Genomic DNA, 22,573 nt, shown 5'->3' on the forward strand with positions numbered 1-22,573 from the left:
TGGGGGGGGGGGTGATTGAGGCAGCAGAGCAAGTATACAGCGAGGGGGTAATAAAGCCAAGGGGGCAGGCAGCAGAAAGGCTCCACGGCCTTTTAATTAACCTGGTGTGATTAAAAGCAGGGGTGGCAGAGGGTGGGGGTAAGGGCCTGCAGCCGGTCAGACATGGAGGGATGACGGACAGGAAGCAGGAATTGACACACTGGATGTAGTGAACAGTACAGGTATGGTTGTGCATAGAGCTTTCACTAGTAAGAAACTGAAAGCAGCTAGAATATAGGGAAAATAAAGGAAATTCATTTTGAGACTGAGAGCTCGTCCTTCAGTTTGGAAACAGCAGCTTACACAATAATCTCACCACAAAGTCCATTTAGCCCATTTTCTGGATCTTTCAACAATGAACTTACAGTCTCAACTTTTTGAGCTAACATTGACGGGAAGTCCTTCTGCGGAAAAGTGCTCAAACAACTGGGCAAACTCCATCAGCTGAAGAAGACTATGTGACACAAGCCAAACCACCAGATCAACCACTAAATGGAGCTTGTGGTGAGACTGGTTTGTCAAAATGGATTTCCTTTATGAGAAACATTTGACGCACTGTACGTGCAGACTTTTATACATTGCGTGTAATATTTGCAAATCATCACTATCCAGTAAGAATCATATATTTCCAAATTTAGTTTTTTTAAATGTTTATATTATCTGAGGGCTTCAACGTCCCTTTAGGGGCTGTGGCAATGCTGAAAAGTGCACAAAGCTAAAAAACAGGCTTGTTTTTTTAGATTATGAGAAGAAAAGATAGTGATAAAAGTATTTTACAGAACTAGAAGATATGGAGTTTCACAGCTTAACTTAAAAATTACGTTTTCTCAAAATTTCTTTGTGGCATATAATAGTACACAGTTACTGTCTTTTCAAAATAATTTTAAAATAGTATTAAAAACTTGACCTGCCAGCCTTAGAGTGGTCATCCTATTTTTTTTTTGTTTAGACCACATGGTGGATGTGTGATGTTGTGCTCATGAGCATCACTAAGCAGCTTCTGAACCAATGAATCACCTTTCTTCCATTCAGGTCCCTGTAAAATGAGCTTGTCTCCTCCAATCAGCTGAGAGCTCCAGCACTGCTCCCCTGAGCCTACTCTCAGACAGGAAGAGGAAATAGTTAAGGCCAATAGAGGAAACGACCAGTGGGATCAGTTTCACAGAGGAGAGTGGATAGGTGGTTTTTACTATGGGGAGTAAATGTCACAGGGAATGACTTCCTTCTTCAAAGACCAGCAGTCAAATCCCGACAAGTCCTACACTCACACAAATACCACTCAGTAGCATATGCACCATACAGTTTATATTATACTAAATGGCGAGGTAATATTCCATTACATGTCATCTCTCTCTAAACGTAAATTTAACACAAACATTAAATAGTGGGTGCTCCATGAAACAGTCGATCAAAGCCAGTACCATGTTCTCACAACATTATGAGTTTAAGTCTGGCAGCTGGCCAATGTTGCATTTCACCTCTTCTCTCTCTCTCCCCTCAGTCTCTCCTGTCACACTCCAGTGTATACTACCCAATAAAGCAAACACGCCATAAAAAATTATCTCCAAATTCTTCAAATTACTGCTCTCTCATTTCCGTTTTTATGAGGTAGAAAGTATTAGACAGTAACAAAATATCACGCACTTCATCTGTTGTGCATCAAGTGTAATATGGCCAAAAAAAGGAAAAAAGGCCACTGACTTTCTCCTTTTAAGCGATTTGTCACACGCTGTGAATGAAGCCAACAATCAGACCAAAAACATTAATGTCGTGATATTTATAGGGTTTGATAAGGATATACTTCCAGATATAATCACTTTAAATGTTTTTTTTTCTCACATCGCAGAATTTGTTTTTTGTTTTACAGTTCTAACAGCAGTGAGCCTTGATTGAACAGCATTTGGTGGAATATGACATGCTCACATAAAAATATTAAACCAAGTAGTGTATGAGGCAAAAAGCCATCTCAATCAATTAAGTTTAAGTATATATCAGTGTTTCCGAGAGCTACAACTCATCAATTTATAAATATCTAGTGTTCTCAAACACCCACAGCACTCAAATACACCAGCAAACCACCCACATTTATTTTTTTTTCAAACCTACTTCTTCCCTGATGTGATATTATATATTTTTTATTTTTTATATCATGAGCCTTTTCATCGCATCAGCCTTGATGTCTTAGAAATGTCTTTTTAGCCCGCTCTGCTCCTCGCAATCAGATGAGGTCACAGCAGTGCAATAGACTCAAAGAAAGACGGCATTTTCACTTCGATTTGTGACAAAACCAACTAATAGCGGTCGGTTGCAGAGCAAATTCTGTGTCAAAGGCAGCTGGAATGGTTCCATCAACTGGAGGATGTCCTCTAGCTAGGGTTAATGGGAGTGGAGTGGGGGGAAAGGAACTACGGAGAGCGCCGGAAGAACAAAATAAAGAACTTTTCAGCTTGGATTTCTCAGAGTAATGCGGGGTCAAAAAACAGGGGTCAAAACCACAATGACATCCTAATCTGGCGTGCACTTGCAATTGTGTGTACGTGTGTGCGTGTAATCCGTTCCGTGCGGCTCACATCATGTCTCATTTCAGCCCAGAATCACAGACAAAGGTCACCATTTGACCTTTTCACAGCTCAGAATTGCTGCAGCACACTCGGCTGATTAGTGTACACACAGACATACGCAGACACACACAAAAAACTGATAGAAAGACGCACACTCGCTTAGAACAGAAAAATGAAAGCAATACAGCCCTGAGCTGAAAGCACACCAAATCTTCTATTTGTAATCTTGGCCAACTGCACTGTGTAAGTACAATTTCCAAACATGTTTACTCTTGGATCCAAAATCAAAGACAGAGACCTAGTTTCTTTGTTATTTAAATTTATTCTGGTATTTTCTGATATTCTTTCCCTTTCTAAATTGCTCTCTCACTCAATCAATGGACAATTAACTTTGTCTTAATGCCATCGCACAGGCTGGTTTTTGTTATGTGTAAAATGTCATGTTTTTTTTAATGATCAATGTTGTGTATTTTGAGTAATTACTTGAACATAAACTGCTGAAATCAAGTGAGTGCTTGGACCTGGGTTTTTCATTTGTTATGCCGGATGGAAATGGTGGAGCTCAGTGCAAAGTACACTCACATATTATCCTAAAACTGCCCTTTGTCTCCAGACAACTAGCCATTACCAACTATACATTTCCATTTAAACATAGTGTATATATCATGCCTGTTAAGTTTCGGATGAATTGGACGGCTGGTTGGACAGCCTGTTCTTTTAACTGCTCTTGTTCATTAAAAGCTGGGTATCCTCTTAAAGCTCATTTCCCACTCCAAGTCAAAATGTAGGAATGTAATATAAATGTAAAAGAATGGGAGCTGGTTGCTTATTAGCAGATGGAAAAGAGTGTATTTAGTTGAGTCTGTACTCTGATGGCGAGCAGACAGAAACCAGGAGGTGTCGGCATATTGCCTGCTGTGTTCCTGGGACATAAAATGCTATACTGCTGTAACACATAGGAAGGATTTCTTGATTATAGGTAAAGCCAGCGGGATACAGAGTTGATGCAGTGGCTGCTGAAGGTCTTGTGGCTTTTATGCAGCATTAACAAGCATGTGTGCTGATTGAACCGTTTTCCCTTAAAGTAGTGTGCATGCATAACAATGACAAACAGAAGGAAGCCAGCTCCCTGGTCACCACAGTAGTTGGCATGGCAACCAATATGGGACCTATCAGCACAGGTGGAACAGGGCTTTGGCCAATCAGACTACTTGGGCTGACCTACCTGGTGTATAAATGTCAGTGAGGGTCAATTGCTGCCACATCATCAGCGATGATGAAAACACACCATTACTGTCACAAAATGTCAACGTAGCCATGGATCTCAGCCTCTCCGGTTTAGAGCGAATAATGTGTGTTCAGTCGGCTTCTTGGTCTGTGTGTGTGAGCATGTTAGCAAGAGTAAGTGCTTTTTTCAGTGTGAGACAAAAGGCATGCTGGCTAGAATGTTCCCTCAGTATGAAAATTACTGTTAAGACTAACGACTCCTTTTTTGACAACCTGCTTTTGTGTTCACAGTAGCTTCTCCCGTGGCTATTTGTCTTGGCGTGCTCAGTATTCAAGGCTGTCTAAAGAAAGGTTTAACTACATCTCTGTAAATCATAGGATAACCATCTCTAAATACAAATCTACACCACTGTCAAATGGCATCAACTTGTGCAGATGCTAAATAAGTCTACTCACATTTGTGATCCATTAATGGCCAATTCAGTGTCTGGGCTAATAAAAAAAAAAGAAAAAAAAGGATGCTTGGAAATATTGTAAGCTGCTGGTGTTGTTCATGATTTTAAATGCTGAGTAAAGCCTCTTTACCGAGAGAAAGAGGTAAAATGTTTCTCTTCAAATATCCTGATCTGTGCTGTGTACAGTTATGTCCTGCTCAACCCTCGGTGTATGAGCTGTCAATGTGGATACTAGCTGCTCAGGTTGGCTGCTCTTTATTTGATCATGCTGCTCTGCACCATAAAAAATATTCAGAGCTTTCACTTCTACAAAAGTAGCAATAACACTTTAAGTCCTGGATTTTAAAGGTTTAGACTGCAGGAAACACTCGACTTTTAAAGTATGAGAAATAACCTGATGAAGGTCTGTGCTCCGAAACATTTATATAAAACTATACTTAAGTATAGTACTGGAGTAATTTTACTTTACTTCACTCCTCTGCTCCGCACTGCACTGCACTTCTCTTGTTGTAAGAGTTAGGGATTAGTTTCAATTGGATATGGACTAACATAGCCAATATTGATGACCTGAAATATGCCTGATACCGATCTTGCTGAATGGCTCAGAGCGCCCCTACTTCACTCATCTGATTCCTCCTGTCTTCTCCTTTCCCTCCCTGTTTTATCTGATCTGTCCCTTCCTGTCCGGTTCTGTTGTAATCTCTCCCGTCTCGTCCTGTTCTCTCTCCTGCTCCGTTTTGTTCTGCTCTGTTCTGATCCAGGGCAGGGCTGTTAGCCAGAGTCACTCCAAACAGGCTGATAGATCCCTCTGGCTGCAGAGTGGATGGGAAACACATGGGCAGCCTTCACTTAAAACTCAAAAACAACTGCTTGAACAGAGTTTCCCATTGGAAAACTTCTACAGATCATCATGCTGAAACTTGGCAGGACAAGTCTCGATCCATATCGGCGGAACAGGCCCTTCGTTGTACTGAGGATTGGGTTTGCACTGGCGGGCTTGTGCGCCTTGGAAACCTACAATACATGCTCATACAATAAGACTGTCCAGTGTTGTGTGTGTATGTGTGTGAGAGAGCGAGGGAGAAAATATGAAAATATGGAGAAACACAGAGAGTGAGATTTACCTAAAACACCTCTTATGAATAATGCAAGGGAATAATATGACCCACAGACCAGGCGTATTGGACCGCCAACACACTATCATTTACACACAAACACACACACTCACTGTTTATCCCTTAAGATGCTGTCTCCAGTCTCTGCACTACTAAAATATTAAAATACAACCCATGGAAAAAGATTTGGATGGAATCCTTTTCCTTCTGATATGTCAAATCTTATTGTTGATGTTACATCTGATAAATGACACCTGCATATCTTTGTGATATATTTATTCATATTTATTTATTGAGTTACAGGAAGCACTTCCATTTTAGCTCATGGCACACAAAGGGGTCTTTAGACTCGGTTACAACTGAGCACATTGCCCGATTTTTTTCCACACAGGAAAAGTGAGTTTGACGAGTGTTTGTGTATGTGGTTGTACCTGTTGTGGTGGTGGTCGCGGCTGTAGGTAGGGACTCTGGGTTGGGCCTGGAGGGGTCTGCTGAGGGGGGCTGAAGTACGGAGGGGTTCCCTGCTGCCCCGTCTGCTGCTGCTGCTGCTGCTGTTGCTGCTGCTGCTGGCTGTAGCCCCCCATCCCCTGCTGGCCATACGGCGCCACCTGCTGAAACAACCAATCACACATTGGTTAGAGGGGAGATATTAAGGTCAGGGCTGTGGCAGCAGCAAAACTTGTACTTTAAATTAAAAGCACTGGAAAGAGGCTGTTAGATACAATTAGCAGGCTACCACGGCAGGTGCCAGGTGACATACTGGAATAGCCAATCACATAAAAGCAAGAGAGTCTTCTAACCTAAAATCCTCTTGGAATGATTGAAAAATAAAAAACAAAAACATCCCACATGAGTCTACACAACCTGGCCTCTATCCATTTTCCAATTCATCTGTTTGTCCCTCAGCTAAAAAGCTCTTCATTTAGCTCAGACCAGGCTGACACCGGTCTCCCTGCAGTCCTCTGCCTAATGAACTCACACTGCAGAAACCTCTAACTTTATGTCCTCTGGCTTGCCAAATGCATCCTCCTCTCTACATTATCTCCATCTCGGTCAGCTCACAGATGGGATGAGGTGTGTTGGATATTACTGCAGGCCAGTCCCAGGCCGTGACCTTAATGAGGGACACATGGATGAGCCGGGGCATTCCAGAGCAGCGCATTTAAAAAAGTAACTCGCGAGGGCAAAGCCACGGCAAGTGCTGGTGCCGCATTATACAGTGGTTGTGAGAGAGAATGTGAACAGGGAGTGCGTGTAACAAGCTGGCACCAATACAAATGTAGTCTTAATCCCTCCTTGTCGTTTGTTATGACTACAGACAGCGCCAGGTGCTCCTCACTCCTCTAAGGATTTCCTATCGAGGCAGGGGTTTTCTCATTCATGCCGCCTCACGTGCACACATGCGCACACACATGCACAAACACACAAAAGCCAAGTACAGACTATTAAACAACATTTACGACCGCTGGTGAAGCAATATGACAGCACTTTTCTTGTAATATTTTTTGCCCATCATGTCACGCTGCTTTTTTATTCAGTGACGGCCAACAGCGCTGCCACAAACTCATTAAACGTGCACACAGGCTGTAATTTGGGACGTGCGCAAACCTCACAGTCCACCTCCAGCTTTTGCCCCGAGCTCTAAATGTTGAAATGTCCCTTTAAATCTTCCCTGGCGGGCTTGGCAAAGTAAAAAGTCTCCCAAACTGAGAGTGATTTATATCTCAAATGATGGTGTTACAGGGGAATCCGATGTGACGTAACTACTACACTACGGCCTTGTCAGATCAAAAGCAAAGAGCACACATCCAGAGTTGTAGCTTTACTGTGACTGTTAAAAGTGAGAAAACCCACTCATAAAAGCCTTGTTGAAACTGTTGGCTGGTGTAAAATACAGTGAAATCTGATCTGGCTGCAGAGGGCCAGTGGAGATTAATACGTTTGAAATAGTTTTGAAGTGTAACTTCCTTTGAGTGGGTGGTAAAAAAAGAAATCTTCTCTCTAAAATGGAAGAAGCTTTTTGACTCTGAATAGAGATGATTGGACAATGTAGAATACTTTTCACTTCAATGGAAATTTGATTAGAAAGGACAGGTCTGTGTGTGTGTGTGTGTGTGTGTGTGTGTGTGTGTGTGTGTATGTGCGCATGTGTGTGTGAGAGAGAGAGAGAGAGAGAAAGTGTGTGTCATTAGGCCGATGAGACAGACAGACAGGGTGAGATCAGTCTAGCTGGCAGAGAGGTTAATAGCATGGCCCTGCTCATGCCAACAGCACCACTGGATTCATTACTGCCAGCCAGGGCAACGCGCGCGCACACACACACGCGCACGCACACACACGCGCACGCACACGCACAAACATATACACATACACACACACACACACACACACACACACCGACATACTCAAATGAATGCACATGAATTCAAGTTTTCTGTGTATGGGGATTTGTTAAAGTAAGACAAACAAATGCTCACTCTCTCTATCTCTCACACACACACACACACGTCATTAGATGTGGATCAAAGCCACTGCGATAAAACAGAAGCAAGTCTATCCAGTGATCAGTGATGACAGGCTGGTGTAACACACTGGGTCTCAACTGGAACACTACTGTTCTGGGATTGGTAAGGATTAGGTCGCCATGGAGATCGAGACCAGACAACCGTGGGTGGGTTCCTTTTCCAGACAAACACAATGACGGGCAGACAGACAGATATTGGGGAGACAGTGACAGACAGACAGCGGAACAGATAGATGTAGGCAGAGAGAAAGACAAAACACAGGAAAAGGGTTAACAGAGAATTGCTCTTTTGCCCTGCCCCCCCGAAAATCCTCTCGGTGCTTGAAATAACTCTGAAAAGCTAATGTATAAATAATAAACTACACTAGTTTCCGTTGTCTTTACAATTGTCAATTTGAGTTGCTGGGATTTTATACGTAAAAATAGACTGGGGACGTAGCGAGGAAGCGTGTTGGAGTGAGAAAGCTTGAACACACCAATGTTACGTTTGTTGTGTCTCTTTGCTTCCTACCAGAATCAAATGAATGACTCGATGGGTTAAAAATAAGTGTGTCGAGCTTCTTGTATAATGTCACATGATTCCTATTTCTTGCATTTTCAAGTATGCAAAATTAAATAACATAATTTGGGGGCACTGATGTCCAAATTTCTCTAGTGTTACATCTATCATTAACAACATTGAAGGTGGCTGCCTACCATTTAGTACTCTCCGTGCATGAACTGTCCAGCTCTATCTGTAGGTCTGTTTTTACACCCGAACGCCAGAAATCCCTCGCTCAAACACTTGTCATGTTCAAATGTGCTTATTGCAAGTGCAGAACTGAAGTATAGTTTATATATTTCAAGCTGCCTATAACTACTTTCTATATAAAAACTTGTCCTCTGAAGAAAGTCAGTTTTTCAGTGTATTCAAGAAGAGGGACTGACAGATATGCAAGCATGTAGACAGGCAATCAGGTAGGCAAGCAGAAAGACATACACTGAGACGAACGAAATAAAGAAACAGAAATACCGCCAGTCAGTCAGTCAAATAAGCAGAGAGACGGCAGGTAGACTGGAGGTCTAACAAGTAGCAACCTGTCACAGTGGCTTTGGGAAGGAAGAAAGAGTCATTCAAATGCAGCTTCTGTTTGATCGCCGGGGCCGACCGTATGAATGTACTGTACCTACCGAGTACACAGCAGCTCCCTGAAACCTGATTCTCTTTGACTGAGAATATGCTTAGTAATAAACAGACTTACTGTGCTGTTGCGTATACCAATAAAAATAACTGCTGGAAGTAGAAAATAAGACCATTTTCTGCCTTTTCCTTCCACTCAGGTGTGTGGAAACAGACAAAATAACAGTGTGATTTATCCAGAGTGTCTTGGCAGGCACACGGTGTCAAATAAATGTCTGTAATGAAATGACAACAGATGTGAAGTGCTGTAGGGAGAAATGACACAGAATAGACGTCCTGCGAAGCAAATAATTCACCATAAACTGCAGAAACAGTGTGATGAAAACAAAAGCCTTGGCGGCATATTAAGATACAAAGACACAAACACGCACACAAACACTGAGAAGAACTCAATCAAAAATCTATCAAAACAAGAGTTGTATGAAAAGGCAGACAATATCTTCCTGCTCTGCAAATGGAGGGAATAAATAGCCATGCTAACCCTCATCCAAGGCAGCGCTGTGCGAGTATGCGCACACACATGTGTGTGCGCCTTAAATCAGCCGTTTAAAAACCTTGCACGGAACAAGGCACTGCTTGTAATTCAATTGGGCCAATGAGCAATAGACAGGAATTTTCATAATTCTGTCGAGGTGGCGATACGGCTGGCTGGCGACCGGGACCACAGGTCGCCCCTTTTTGAGTGACAGATGGGCTCAGCCAACCAGAGCGCTAAGCAGAGCCACCACCCCGACCCCTAAACGCGCACACATTCACACACTGACAGGCATGACAGGCACACGCAGGCACTGCATCAGAATTAGCACCACAGAAGTGCCAACTTAAAATAAAAAAAAAAATAAAGGACAGAGAGAGAGAGAAAGGTTTTAATAAAAAAAAGATGAAGTCGGGTCAGCTGACAAAGAGTGAAACAGAAAAGAAACGACATTAAAAAAAAAGCATGATACAGAAATGTGAAGAGATACAGACCATGGCAAAGGAAGATGTTTAGAGAGGCAGATATGGAGAGATAGGCAGGAAGGAGATAGAAGAAGGGTGTTACAGCCTGAAATACTTAAAGGGGATGGATAAAGTGATGTTTCACATGATAAAGACAGAGAGAGACAGATAAAGACGGTGATTCAGACAGAGAGATATGTGGAGAGAGAGGGGCTACACAGACAAGTGTGAAAGCGAAGCAGAGGAAGGAAGGAGAGTCTTAGAGGAGGAATGGGGGTAATGTGAAATAGTGATGAAGACGAATGAGAGAGGAAGAAAACGTGAAGGAGTTTCAGTGGATCGAAAAGTTCTCTTACTCTCACATAATTTGAGGAAGAGAGACAGACACACAGGTTGATACTGTATCCCACTGGCATCAGGATCACCAGGTATAGAATATAGTGCTGCATGTTCTATATAAGAATTTTCCAATTTAATTCTCTAATTAAACAGTTTATTCCAATTTGGCAGTTAGTATAATAAAATAAATAAAGCAGATTTAGTATGCATAGTTATTTAAGTCTCATTTCCACTGCCACAGCACAACATACTCGAAACCCGCTTAAAAAGACACAGCTCTGGTGTCTTTGGCTGAACTGATAAAAAAAAAAATGCACTGTTGTTGTAGCACATAGTTTGACACCCCTGATCTATACAGATAGAATTCACAATAAAAAAAAAAAAGTTAATAATAATAGTAATAGCAAATAATCAGCCCTCCCTGCAGTCACTGGATGGCACACTGATGAAAAGAAACGACAGAATACACTATATTATACCTATATCTCATGAAGCAACTGATGCTGCACTATCATATACCTGCTCTGCTAACATTAGCATACATTACACTAAAAGCCCATCGGCATCGATTCAAACTGACATTTTTATATATATTCCTGTCCATTAATTAATTAATCATGAATTAATTTGGCACAAAGCTAAACATATCTCAGTTTTATTTGATTACTATGGCCTAATCATACAAGGACAAGTATTGATCAAATACTTGTTGTAGCAAGTTTGGTGTTATTTTTCTTAATAGCAGCCATTTTTCTTTCTCAGTATTTAAAAAAAAAAAAGAAAGAAAGAAGGTAAATCAGTTTCCTATAACAGCCCTGGGTCATTCTGAGGTTTCACAATGCTCCAATTTACTTATGTAAGATGTTCTGGTGGTAGCAACAGTCCAAGATGTTTGGAAATAAGCATGCTATACTGTATAGCTGTAGGGTTTAGTTACTGTACCTTCTGACAGACAACTGCTCTTACAAAATAGATTTACAGTCACATGGGTTAATCGCAGCATCACTGAAAGGATGGATGTGAATATGCAAAAGCTGGCTACATTAAAATAATTATATTTGTAAACAGGGAACAAAATGAAACAGAGAAATTCGTAACATCCAGGCTCAGTTAGCAAATCTAAAAGCAAACTTCAAGGCAGATAATCAAAGGAAGTTTCAGCAGGCAAGCGCAGCAGGGAAACAGTAAGGGAGAAATGGCAGTGTTGACAGATCTTTTCAGTCAAAAGAATGAAGAAGTATACTGGTATCAAAATAACTGTGGCACTCGCCTCATCTATTTTTCTTCAGCTTATTTGCCATAAGTGCCTGAAACACTTAAATTATCCAGGTGACATTTTTCAGCTGACCTTCATCTTTCCTTTTCCTCTTGCTATCTGACTTACTATGTCTTATGAAAGAAAGAAAGAAAGAAAGAAAGAAAGAAAGAAAGAAAGAAAGAAAGAAAGAAAGAATTGACAAAGTAACATAAAACCAATAAGATGAGGATGTTGAGCCTTTGAAAGGTTTTCCTTGAAGGATCACATCTTCACCAAGACCTGATAAATTCCTACATCCCTTGCCGACTCACTGGATGAACTCAGTGACATGTGATGATCACACTCACAAAAAAAAGAAGGCAAAACATTCATTCAACAGCAACTAATATTTTCAAATGTATTTTTTATGATTAAATTATTTTGTCAATGAATGAAAAGCTTCCTGCTGAAAATACAAAACCGGAGAGAGAAAATAGTTTTTAAAAAAGATCTGATTGTTATTATGAAAAAAATCCTTAAAAACCCTTTTCCTGTTTTCTGTTTTTAATTTTCATTTTGAATTCTATGGATCTTGATGTGTACTGTTAGTCTCATTTTAGTTTTGTTTTTATCAATAATTGATGTGGTAATTGGTTCAACTGTCTGAGATTTGGTTTCTCTTTCAACCGGTTGTTGCAGCCTGTGGCTCTAGTTAGTATAAAGATGCTGAAATTTCACGTTGTGAATATGATACCTGATGACAATCTAAAAGCAAAACATTGCATCTCTGATAAACTCGGTGACGATGTGTGGGAATTTTACTTTTTCTTTTGCTTTAATTTTCCAACACACCTGTCATTAGACAACACCTAGTTTGCCAATGAATCATACAAAATTAGATATAAGGCTACAATAAGCTTTCTAATCTAGTGTGTGTTTGAACCACAGGATCAAGTACCCTCACACAAAAGTGCATTCATCATAAGAAGACAGTGGCTTTGCTCTTGCTAAAGTCTGTCTCTGGTAATATGAACCTCACCTCTCCCCATTTCTGCAACATGGAAAGTTGACATCTAAAGAATCACGTTAGTTCTTTCACATCCAAGCTGAGCTGACAAGAGGTTATCATCACACGCAGAACCAAAACAAATCAACCTGCCTCTTCAGCTCGGTGTGGTGATAAGATCAGCTGCAACGAGATGTGAACACCAGCGCTGGTTTGTGAATTGCAGGCGAAGGTGAGACCCTTAACGAAATGCGAGGCATCGGAGGGAAGGATCAGCATCAACAGTCTCATGATTAAACATAAGGAAGAGACGAGGGGACGCATCACCGTACGCGTCATCGTCCTCGTATCTCTCCCCCAAGGTGACGGTGCTCTCCGTCGCGCAGTACCTCTCTTTGATATCTCTTTCTCTCGCTCCTCCCCCTCCTCATACATCGGGAGGCCCTTGACACCTCAGGAATGAGCTGCCCTTGGAAGAGTGAGAGAAAGAGTGAGGGACAGGGGGGAGTGATATACAGGACTCTCAATCGTGACATCCCAGTAACCTGAACCGAGAAGCTACACATCAAACCAAAATATAAAAATAAAGCAACACAGTCACATTCAGGCAACAAAGAAAACGCAAGCTGCGGATGATTTGCAGGGCTTTTTTTGTTTTGTTTTTTTTTTTTTGTATGAAGCATGGTGCACCTCATATACTGTTAGGTTTTTATTCCCAAATGAAAACACAAGCCGGTCTATTCAAAGATTGTGACTTATCGACCTGGTGATAACATCAACATCGCACTGACGGCGAGTGAAAGCAAACAGATAGTGTAGCCATCAACTGATAGACACAGGCGTGTTTTTTCTATATTTTCATCTCGGATCCCTTTCTGAAGACTGCCAAACGTTGCTCTCTGCCCCCGTCTGTCTCTCTTTATTTTTCCCTCTCTCTAATTCTCTGTCTCTGCTCACATCTATTGACGGAGAAAAGAAAAAAAAAAAGAAAAAAAGAGGGAGAGAGAGAGAGAGAGGCTGCTCGTAGCAGGCGTTTTATTGCTGGCTGGCTGCGACTAGCAGTGGTTGTGTTGTTCCAGGCAGAGCCGTAATGGAGACATTTGGAGAGGCAGAGCAGGGCAGGTTAATGCTCTCTGTAATGTGTGTGTGAACAGCGTTTTATTTTTTATTTTTTTTATTTTTTTTTCGCATGAGGCTCTGGGCCCTGTGCCACTGGCTCCAAATGTTTTTCCCCTACTAAACTCCTGACCCCAATCTGGGTCCAAGAAAGACAGAAGAGAGAGGGGGAAATTGAGAAAGAGGGAGAGGAAAAAAAAAAAACAAATCTGTATGAGCCTGATACTGAAGGAGTTACAGCAGGCTCTCCCAAAGAGAGAGTGTAAGAGAGACTGTTAAATAGATCATTGATCACTTGAAATGTTTCTTAACACAGAATTTCTCAGTGTTTATTCTGGAAATTAAGTGGGTATAAGAGTAACTAATACTACATCTTGACTACAGACTACATTCAGTTTTAACAGATAGAAAATAATTATCATTAAATTGCAAAGCGGAGAAGGAGGAAAGACTTGTGACACATGTAAACATCACAATTCAGCGCAAAATAGCCCTAAAGATCAATCATTTCAGCACACAGCAGCTTGGCTCATTTTTCAACGCTCGCTGTGATGACAGGCTCGAACTTGTGTAGGAGTCATGTCAATTACATTTGAACAGGGAGGGAGGGAGGGAGGGGAGGGAGAGGGGTAGGTGGGGGCTTCTAGTTGAAACAAGCTTGTTCACCATTAGCGGTCGACATCAGCACAGGAAGATTATACTCGTACTTTACATCCCCTGCTGCGCGGCTGTCTTTCTTGGATGCTGGCGCTCTGAGGTGCAGCCGTGTTAAATAACAGTGACACGATGGATTGTCGAGTTCCCTCAGGTCAGTGCGGATACTGTACGGTGTGTTAGAGATGAATCAGGTGTGTTGGCGATGTCAGGATAATGGGGTAAAAGGGTTACAGGCAGGTAGGCAGATGTTGTCCGTGACACTTTTGAACAGTGACACATTCGTGTACTGTGCCTTCACTGAGTCAACACCTTGTATTCGTGAGTAAACCTCTGTTTCCTCCCGGCTGCTCTACATCTGCTTGTGACCTCTGATCTTGAAGACAGGAGGAGAGCTATCACAGAACGTCCTCGCGACAAACTGAGAATCAAATTAAACATGATTAAAGTTTGTTCTACTTCAACTTAAATATTTATAATTACCCAATATTTATTCATCACCATGTCAACCACCTTGATGGGAATTTAATCATGTTTCACTCAGATAAGGAAAAACACAGTAGCAAGGATACGTCACTGTGAGATCTCTAAATGAAAAAAAAAACACAGCACACACACCACCAACTTGCCACATTGACTAAAAAGATCTATAAACCCGCCCGAATATAAGATAATGTTTTACACTTAAATATTGAACACGTTCTCTCTCTGCCTGCTTTCTCTTTCTCTGCTACTTTTGAGAACAAACAGTAGTTACCTGAGTGCAACTCCACCAGGTGCTTCCAAGAGTGTTCCTGATGTTCGGTTAATATTAATCTACCATGTAATGATGATTATTCTCTGGAGAACGTTTGAAGGCTATAATTTATTATGTTTACAGTGCTTTCTTTAAATAACTACAGAAACTGTTTTATTTATTCTCATCTTCAAAAACAGATATTGCTAAAAGGTGGGTTTCATCTAAAACTTCAGGTTGACTTATATTCCAGTCAATACAGTATCTTAGACCCACTTTGAAGTTCGACTCTATGGTCTATAAAACTGGGCTATGTCTTCATCTTCTCTTCTACCAATCAAACACCAATATACAGAGGCTCAAATCTAAGTAACACCTTGATCATGCCAATCTACGCCTTCTCAGATCTGTTTTCAAATGTTGACGGCGTGTCACGTCTCTTCACTTCTCCGTTCTACAAATGAAGCCCAGAAACCGAGATGCTGGAGCAGACTTGACCTGTGTAAAAATCTATCTCTAATCTGGATGAAAACTGAGATGAATTCTCGGTGAGCCAATTAGAGCAGCAACTAATCCCCTTGTAACTCGGCAAAGACGTAAAGCATCCCTTTCTTTCCTCTCTCTTCCTCGCTCCCTCCGTTTCGCTCCACTTTCATCTCTCTGCTCTTTTATCTTATCAATAGGCACATATAGAGCGCTGCAGACACACAGCGCAGAGCCTGGATCTTTCAAAAACACGCCGTTTGTGACGTTTTACACTGCTTGCCTGCATTCAACACTAAATTATATTAAATTCCACCATCACTTCACCTGCCTGAGTGAGAATAATGGAGTTTGCAGCTCATACAACTAATGCAAAAGCAAGAATTAACAGACAGCTGGGTATGTAATTTAACTAATGGCTCACATGAAAAAGTATAATCCACTGGGTCATATCTTATTCATCACAACTTAGTCTTATTTATAATGTGTATGCCATGCTTCTCCTGAGAGGATAAAACATATACTAATAGATGCTCTGCTTTGCCATCTTCTTTTATGTTCGCTCTAGTGTATACACACCTTACATTGATATAATTGATAGCATCACTTTTGTCTGTGAAGGGGGAGGGGAGTTCCTCCCCCCTTTCCAGTTAATGGCCACGTAGCATCATCTCCACGTGGCATCTGATTGGCTGAGAGCCACTCTACAGCAGGGGGGTAATAAAAGTTACAAATGAGAGCAGGCTATTAGAGCCATTGACGTGCGTAGGCTAGCTTGCTAATTAATTGATCCTGAAACTTCATCTATTCTGTAGCCAGAGAGGAACCCTTAATTAATCAGCCTTTCCATATCATTGTCCTCCTTTCTTTCAATCCTTTTCACTCTTCTCTTTTAAGCCCCCTGTCCTTTTCTCGCTCTCCCCCTCTCTCTCCTAATGTCTTTTTTAATTGTAAGGTGCCCAGAGTCCCATGGGCTGGCATGGAGTGCAGGTCTGGAGTTGTGGAGTAGAGAGAAGAAAGAAAGTGTGTGCTGTGTGGATGTGTATCTGCATGGTTGAGATGTGTACTTTGAAGAGCGAGCCTCCGAGGTTTCAAGATCCTTTCAAAAAGGGAGGGGTGTGATGAGGCTGGAGTGGTCCCCTTTGTACCCTCACCCCTCCTCTCGCTCCATCTTTCCTGGCAAAGGGGCTGATTTATTGGGGCTTCCCAGCTATCCGTCAGAGCCAGCAGCGCTGGCTGCATTAACCCCATAGACAACCCCAGCACTTGGGGCCCCTAAGTGCTTCCAAGTGGCCCTCGCTCTCCCCATTGGTGAGGAACCCCCCTGCCGGGCTCAATCGATGCCGTAAATTACCCATCTAACTCCCTAAAGTCGATATCCCACAAGATGATGTTTGGACAGACAAGAATTTTTGCAGCTTTTTGTTTTAAATGGACATTTAAAAGCACAATCAGAACTTTCTGTATTTAAGTGTGTTTCTCTCACAATATTTTTAGTCAGTGGTTACAAACATGGTTGTGGTTATGGATGTAACCTAGCAGTTTTCACTGTCAGAAAACACCATGCATCAGAAAACACTTGCCAACTTGTTTTCTTTTGATATTAAGAGACCTGACAAGAACATTTTGTCACAGTAGGAAAACAACAGGTGGAAATAATCAAATGAATGATAACTGAATTCCATTTAGCTGGTTCTGCTTCAGTGTCGTGGTGTCAGCAATATTATTAGCCACATCTATGTCTTTACTAGTAAGACAGCATGTCTGCTGTGGGACAGGCCTGTTTGACTGTGACAGTTTTACATTTGGATCATGAACAGCTACTCTAGCTAGCTAGTGTGACAGTGAGGCAGAACAAACAATAATGTGACCCTGAAACCGAAGCACCTAAATGGAATTCGGTCATCATTCATTTTATATATGGATAAAGTGTATGCATTGAATTATATCATAACCGTTCAACAACAAAAAAAATTTATTGAGTGTCTACAACTATTTTCAAAATGAAATAAAATTTTAAGTAGACAACTACTTCACACTGGTTTTCATTTAGTGGTTACAGCTGTTCCGAAAACCACTGTAAAACATGTTGTTGTACTGCATAAATGTAAGACACGATACGAATAAAAACAAAGAAAAATCTTGAATTATTGAAATTATTTAGGATTGTACACAGATGTTGCCCAGTTGAAAAGAAAACAGGCATGATTTTTAAAGAATACAGATGTAAAGTTTTCTGTTCTTTTTTTCTTCGCCAGATGATGACTATTGAATACAGATGATGCCGGAAAAATCATCTTTAAAAAGAGAGTGGGGCATGAAAGAAGGAATACAAAGTTGCGAAGGACAGAGGGCTTGTGAAGGGGTGCTGTGGTTTGTATGGACTGAGCAGGCAGTGGGTCAGCCACAATTCCACTTGACTTTAAATGCTTGGCTTCTATTAAGTTGGCCCAGTGTGTAAGGAACAAACAGCCAACACTGGTAATGGTTTCTGCCTGACTCGTTGACACATTCAACCCCCTACACACGCGCACACACACACACACACACACACACACACACACACACACACACACACACACACACACACACTTCCTTTTTCTCTTTCTCTCTCTTTCATTTCCCAGGAAATTTTTTTTTCTCCTGCTCCCTCACCCCTCCCCTCTTTTCACATCAAACACTAATGTTTCCTTCAAATTCCTTTTCCTCTCTGTCTGCCAACTTTGACATCACAGGAAATTACGCTTGGAATTGGCGGCGCTGTTTTTTTTCTCTCTCTCTCTCTTTTTTTTTGCTTTCAACTTCATTCCACTTCCCAAACAGTGACGCTTCTCTCGTGTGGCCTGTCATCCCCAAGACACCCGCCTCCTCCTCCTTCTACTTCCTCCTCTTCCTCTTCTTTTTTTCTTCTTCTTCTGATATGTTTGTTCTGGCTCCCATCACTCCACACATACACATATAGTTGCTTACACTCTTTCAAATGCACACTCTGTCTCTCACCCTTTCTGACACACTCAAACTGTCTTTAACACGCATGCATTCAGATGCAGCGTGATGCTAACTACACCTAATGCAAGTTCTGGGCTTATTTGCTGGAGGCTAATAACAGAGGTTGATTTTTTTCTCTCTGAGACATCAACAGTCAGTTCAGTGTCTGTGCTTGCCTCCTATGACTGGATTAAGACAAGGAGGCCATGAGCAGAGTACCTAATTGGCACTGAACTGCAGTGTTAAGAATGTGTTGGTGCATGTGTGAGAGTACCTGTACGATCACATCAGCATATGCATAGGTAAGCGGGAAAATGTCTGTACAAGCATGCATGTGAATGTGCATGTACAGAAAAGAAAGAAAGCTCCAGACATTACGCTTGAGGGCCTGAACAGGTAAACGCACCTCCCCAGAAACAATGACTCAACCTGCACTCAACGGTCAGCCGTAGCCTCTGGGTTACACACACTGTGAGTATGTTCAAATGTACTGTACACCAATAACCCTTCCACTGCGAACAACCAGATGAAGGGACCAGTTCAGTCAAGGTGTTGCGATGAATTGTAGGAAATAATGAACACGGAAATAACAACAAATTAGCCGAGTTGATGATCTGTGGGTGTACACAAGCCACAGAAAATCATAAAATTGAAAAATAATTCACCTCTGGTGAGTAAATAATACATCTTCTGGATGCTGTGGATAATCCACAGACATTGCTGTCAACAGTTTTCAGAGGGACTGTTTTTTTTCAGTAGGAAGTAGTTCCAATAAAAACTGTTTACAGGAAATGAATGTTCTTGATTAATGGGGATTCAAATTCTAGATATATATTTTGCTTTTGATTTTTTTCAATATAATTTTTGGTTTTTGGGGTATTTTATGCCTTTATTAGAAAGTGAGAGTGGAAATGTCAGAGATCTGGTCAAAGAAAACAAAAACTATGATATGGCTAGACATGACTAGGGATAAGTGTCAAAATAAGTGTTATTGTGATTTGGGTGAACTGACCCTTTCATTTAAAAATCTAAACCTGGTTATGGTGTTTACTTGCAATAACTGTAGTGCAGCTCTAATCAGGAGTAATTACAGTGGTTTTAAGTACATATATCAAAGCTGTTACAAAGATGAATTTTGCAGTGTGTATTCTGTAATGTCATTCTTATGTAAAGGACGGAGGTGAGCCCCTGCACATATCCAATGCCTCCACTGCATGAAATGTATGTATTGCCGTGGAGTCCTTATCTAATACGAGTGGGGCTTAATTTTAGCAGGATTTAATCATAATAATGAAACGCAGTCAAAGAGGACCTTTTGTTCCTCTGCTAAAACCCCCTACACAAACGCAGACACACACACATACTCTCACACGCACACACACACAGACAGTCGATCAGTCCTGGGGAAATCTCAGAGATAGACGTACACACATATCTTTGTTGACGTCACGTTGCCTGGCAACATCCCAGCATGCTCGGCTGTGACAAGCTGAGGTCTCAGCCCCGAAGCGTGATGCATCATGGGGGATAATGCGTGCCGCGTCTTAACATCACCCACAATCCCTCTTGCTGATGCAGCCAGTCAAGCTGGTGAGATTGTTCTTTGCAGCTGATCCTGGGACAGTTTTGCAACATTTGAGGTTTAGAAAGAGACCGTTTTGTCCTCCTCCAGACACAGATGAAATCATGTCCACAACAGTCGCTTTAAGATTTGATGTACAGTATATTTTGCAGTATACATCTGGGGGATCCTTTTTTTTTTTTTTTTTTTTTAGCCCTCCCCACTCCTCCCTGATCAGACCACTGACCGCTTTTCTGTAGGTGAGGCTCATTATGCTCATCTGAGAGAGTAGAATTAAACCTCCTCCTCCGAACTCATTACTGTGAGCTAGATTTCACTGGTTGCAGATAGGCAATGTGGTGGTGCTGCTTTTAAAGCCAGAGCCAGATAATTAGAAACTTTAGAAGCGCAGCTCCCATGGCTATAGCCAGAGTGAACAACTAATTCTATTTGAACTAATTACGTTCCATAGCGCTACACTGTGATTGCTACGCCGACGCTCAGCCTCCCCTATGTAATACGCCCGAGGATTTCATCACAAAACAGTACCAGGGATGTATTTTTGTGCATGTGACTGACTGTACGTCATCATGTATTGGCGTTACTCTCTATGCACAGCATGTCTTTACATATACACCCCCACTTGCTCCCAAATGTGTGTATATCATACTGCAAAACCCCTGAGCAGGCTCACTAGTGCTTATTTTGAGTGTTGACATCATCAAAATGCATCAGAGGAGGTTTAGACCTGCAGCTTGGGTAATGAAGTCTGAGATGAAGCCTCCCTGTTGGACTGCAGAGCACAGTGTAACCAGTGAGACAAAAATGAGAGTATTTGATAGAGTATATCAGTGGTATGTCAACATTATTGTTATTATTTGTATTTATTTATTCATTTTTGTTTCGCAATAAGAGTGGATGGAATTTACTCATTTTGTATTTGTCTAAGCTGTTCATTTTATCTTTTATATGTAACTTAAAGACTTAAATTAAAGACTAAATTCTTCTTCTTCTTATAATTACAATCACTATTATAAACACACATAGCCCACACATCCATAACCAAAACAGTAGAAACATAAACTGAACTAAAAATGCATTAATACATATTTATGATCATTCTGATTCTGATACTCATTATTGCACTTCCATCAAATCTGCGGAACTTGCAAGACACAGATTTAAACAGATTGTCAAAACTGACGCAGCAAATTGAGGCCAAAATAACTTGACTTTTAGTACATAGTTTGGGTTTGTAAACTCCCCATCATACAACTTCTCTCGCTGCCTGGTAGACGACCACATCTCCCTCCTTCAACCCTCGTTTGTAATGTCAAAGTAACCTGTTAACATTATTGGTAATTTTCTCACACTGTAGAAAGCTCCTCCAAAGCCACAAAAGACATGATGCAACTGTTTTCAGTCTGAGATGTACTCCGCACAATGAGTAAACTCATCTTCACATATGTAAAGCCAGTATAGTAACCCTTTAAGTCTTTAAGAAACACTCTAACCCAATTTGTTAATGTCTCAATGTCTCTATCTCCACATGATGTTTTCTTAAAATAAACTGCATAATGTGAAATAGTGTTGGTGATCTCCATATTTATACATGAGCAATATGCATCAATTTTCTCTGCTACGACATGTGTGCCTGTTTCTACAATATTTTTAGACAATGTTGGAAGTCTGTCTGTCAGTCCATCTGTCTTTTCCTCCTTCTCTCGCCATCTTTCTCCCTCCCTCTCTCTCTCTCTCTTTCCCTGTGGTCTTGCTATGTGTGGAAGCTTGCTTGCCCCCATGAGAGATGTCCAAGTCCAGACCAACAGTCCAGGCTGACTAAATATAGCAGGCAGTAACAGCAGGGGACACTGTGTGCCCCACCCCCCACCCCCACCCACCCTTGCTGTGAAGCTCAGTACTGCTGTTTCACTACAAGCTACACTGATGGAACTTTATCGTCTTCCACACAGAAGAGGAAGTTCACTTACTGCTACAAATGTGGGACACATACATTCACACGCAGACATATATATACAGTACACACAGATTAATACACATGCATACTTACTCTCTATCTCTCCCTCTAACACACACACACACCCTTCCAGCCCAAATGGGATTTATTTAAGACTCAATAAAGCAGACAGAAGCACTATTGTCTCCAACACAGGCCTATTGTGTTGCACAGAGACTCTGACGTGGGTCGGGTGTGCTGCATCTATGTTTACTACACAGTGAGCATTCCACTACACACACACACACACACACACACACACACACACATAATCAAAGACTCGTGCATTCAACAAAAAAAAAGCTCAAACAAACAAGCACACACACACACACACACACACACACAAGCATATAGAAATACGTAACCAAGCATACAAATTCTGCATCAAACAAGCAT

The 22,573-nt window shown here is 41.4% G+C and overlaps 1 protein-coding gene across 4 annotated transcripts in view; it reads right to left on the reverse strand.

The window, feature by feature from the left end:
- Nucleotides 1-22,573, reverse strand: part of LOC111651639 (AT-rich interactive domain-containing protein 1B-like) — a 170,412-nt gene that overhangs the window by 122,069 nt on the left and 25,770 nt on the right. For 3 of the 4 annotated variants that reach the window (XM_023401639.2, XM_023401637.2, XM_023401635.2), the window contains exon 3: nucleotides 5,829-6,008. In XM_023401639.2, the coding sequence (XP_023257407.1) occupies nucleotides 5,829-6,008 (180 nt within the window). The remainder of the gene's footprint in view (nucleotides 1-5,828; nucleotides 6,009-22,573) is intronic. The other variant, XM_023401636.2, reaches the window with a different exon arrangement.

This window comes from Seriola lalandi, unplaced genomic scaffold (assembly GCF_002814215.2).
Source record: "Seriola lalandi dorsalis isolate HSWRI2012SDOR001 ecotype SW California unplaced genomic scaffold, Sedor1 jcf7180002053711, whole genome shotgun sequence".
In the NCBI taxonomy this organism is placed as follows: domain Eukaryota; kingdom Metazoa; phylum Chordata; class Actinopteri; order Carangiformes; family Carangidae; genus Seriola; species Seriola lalandi.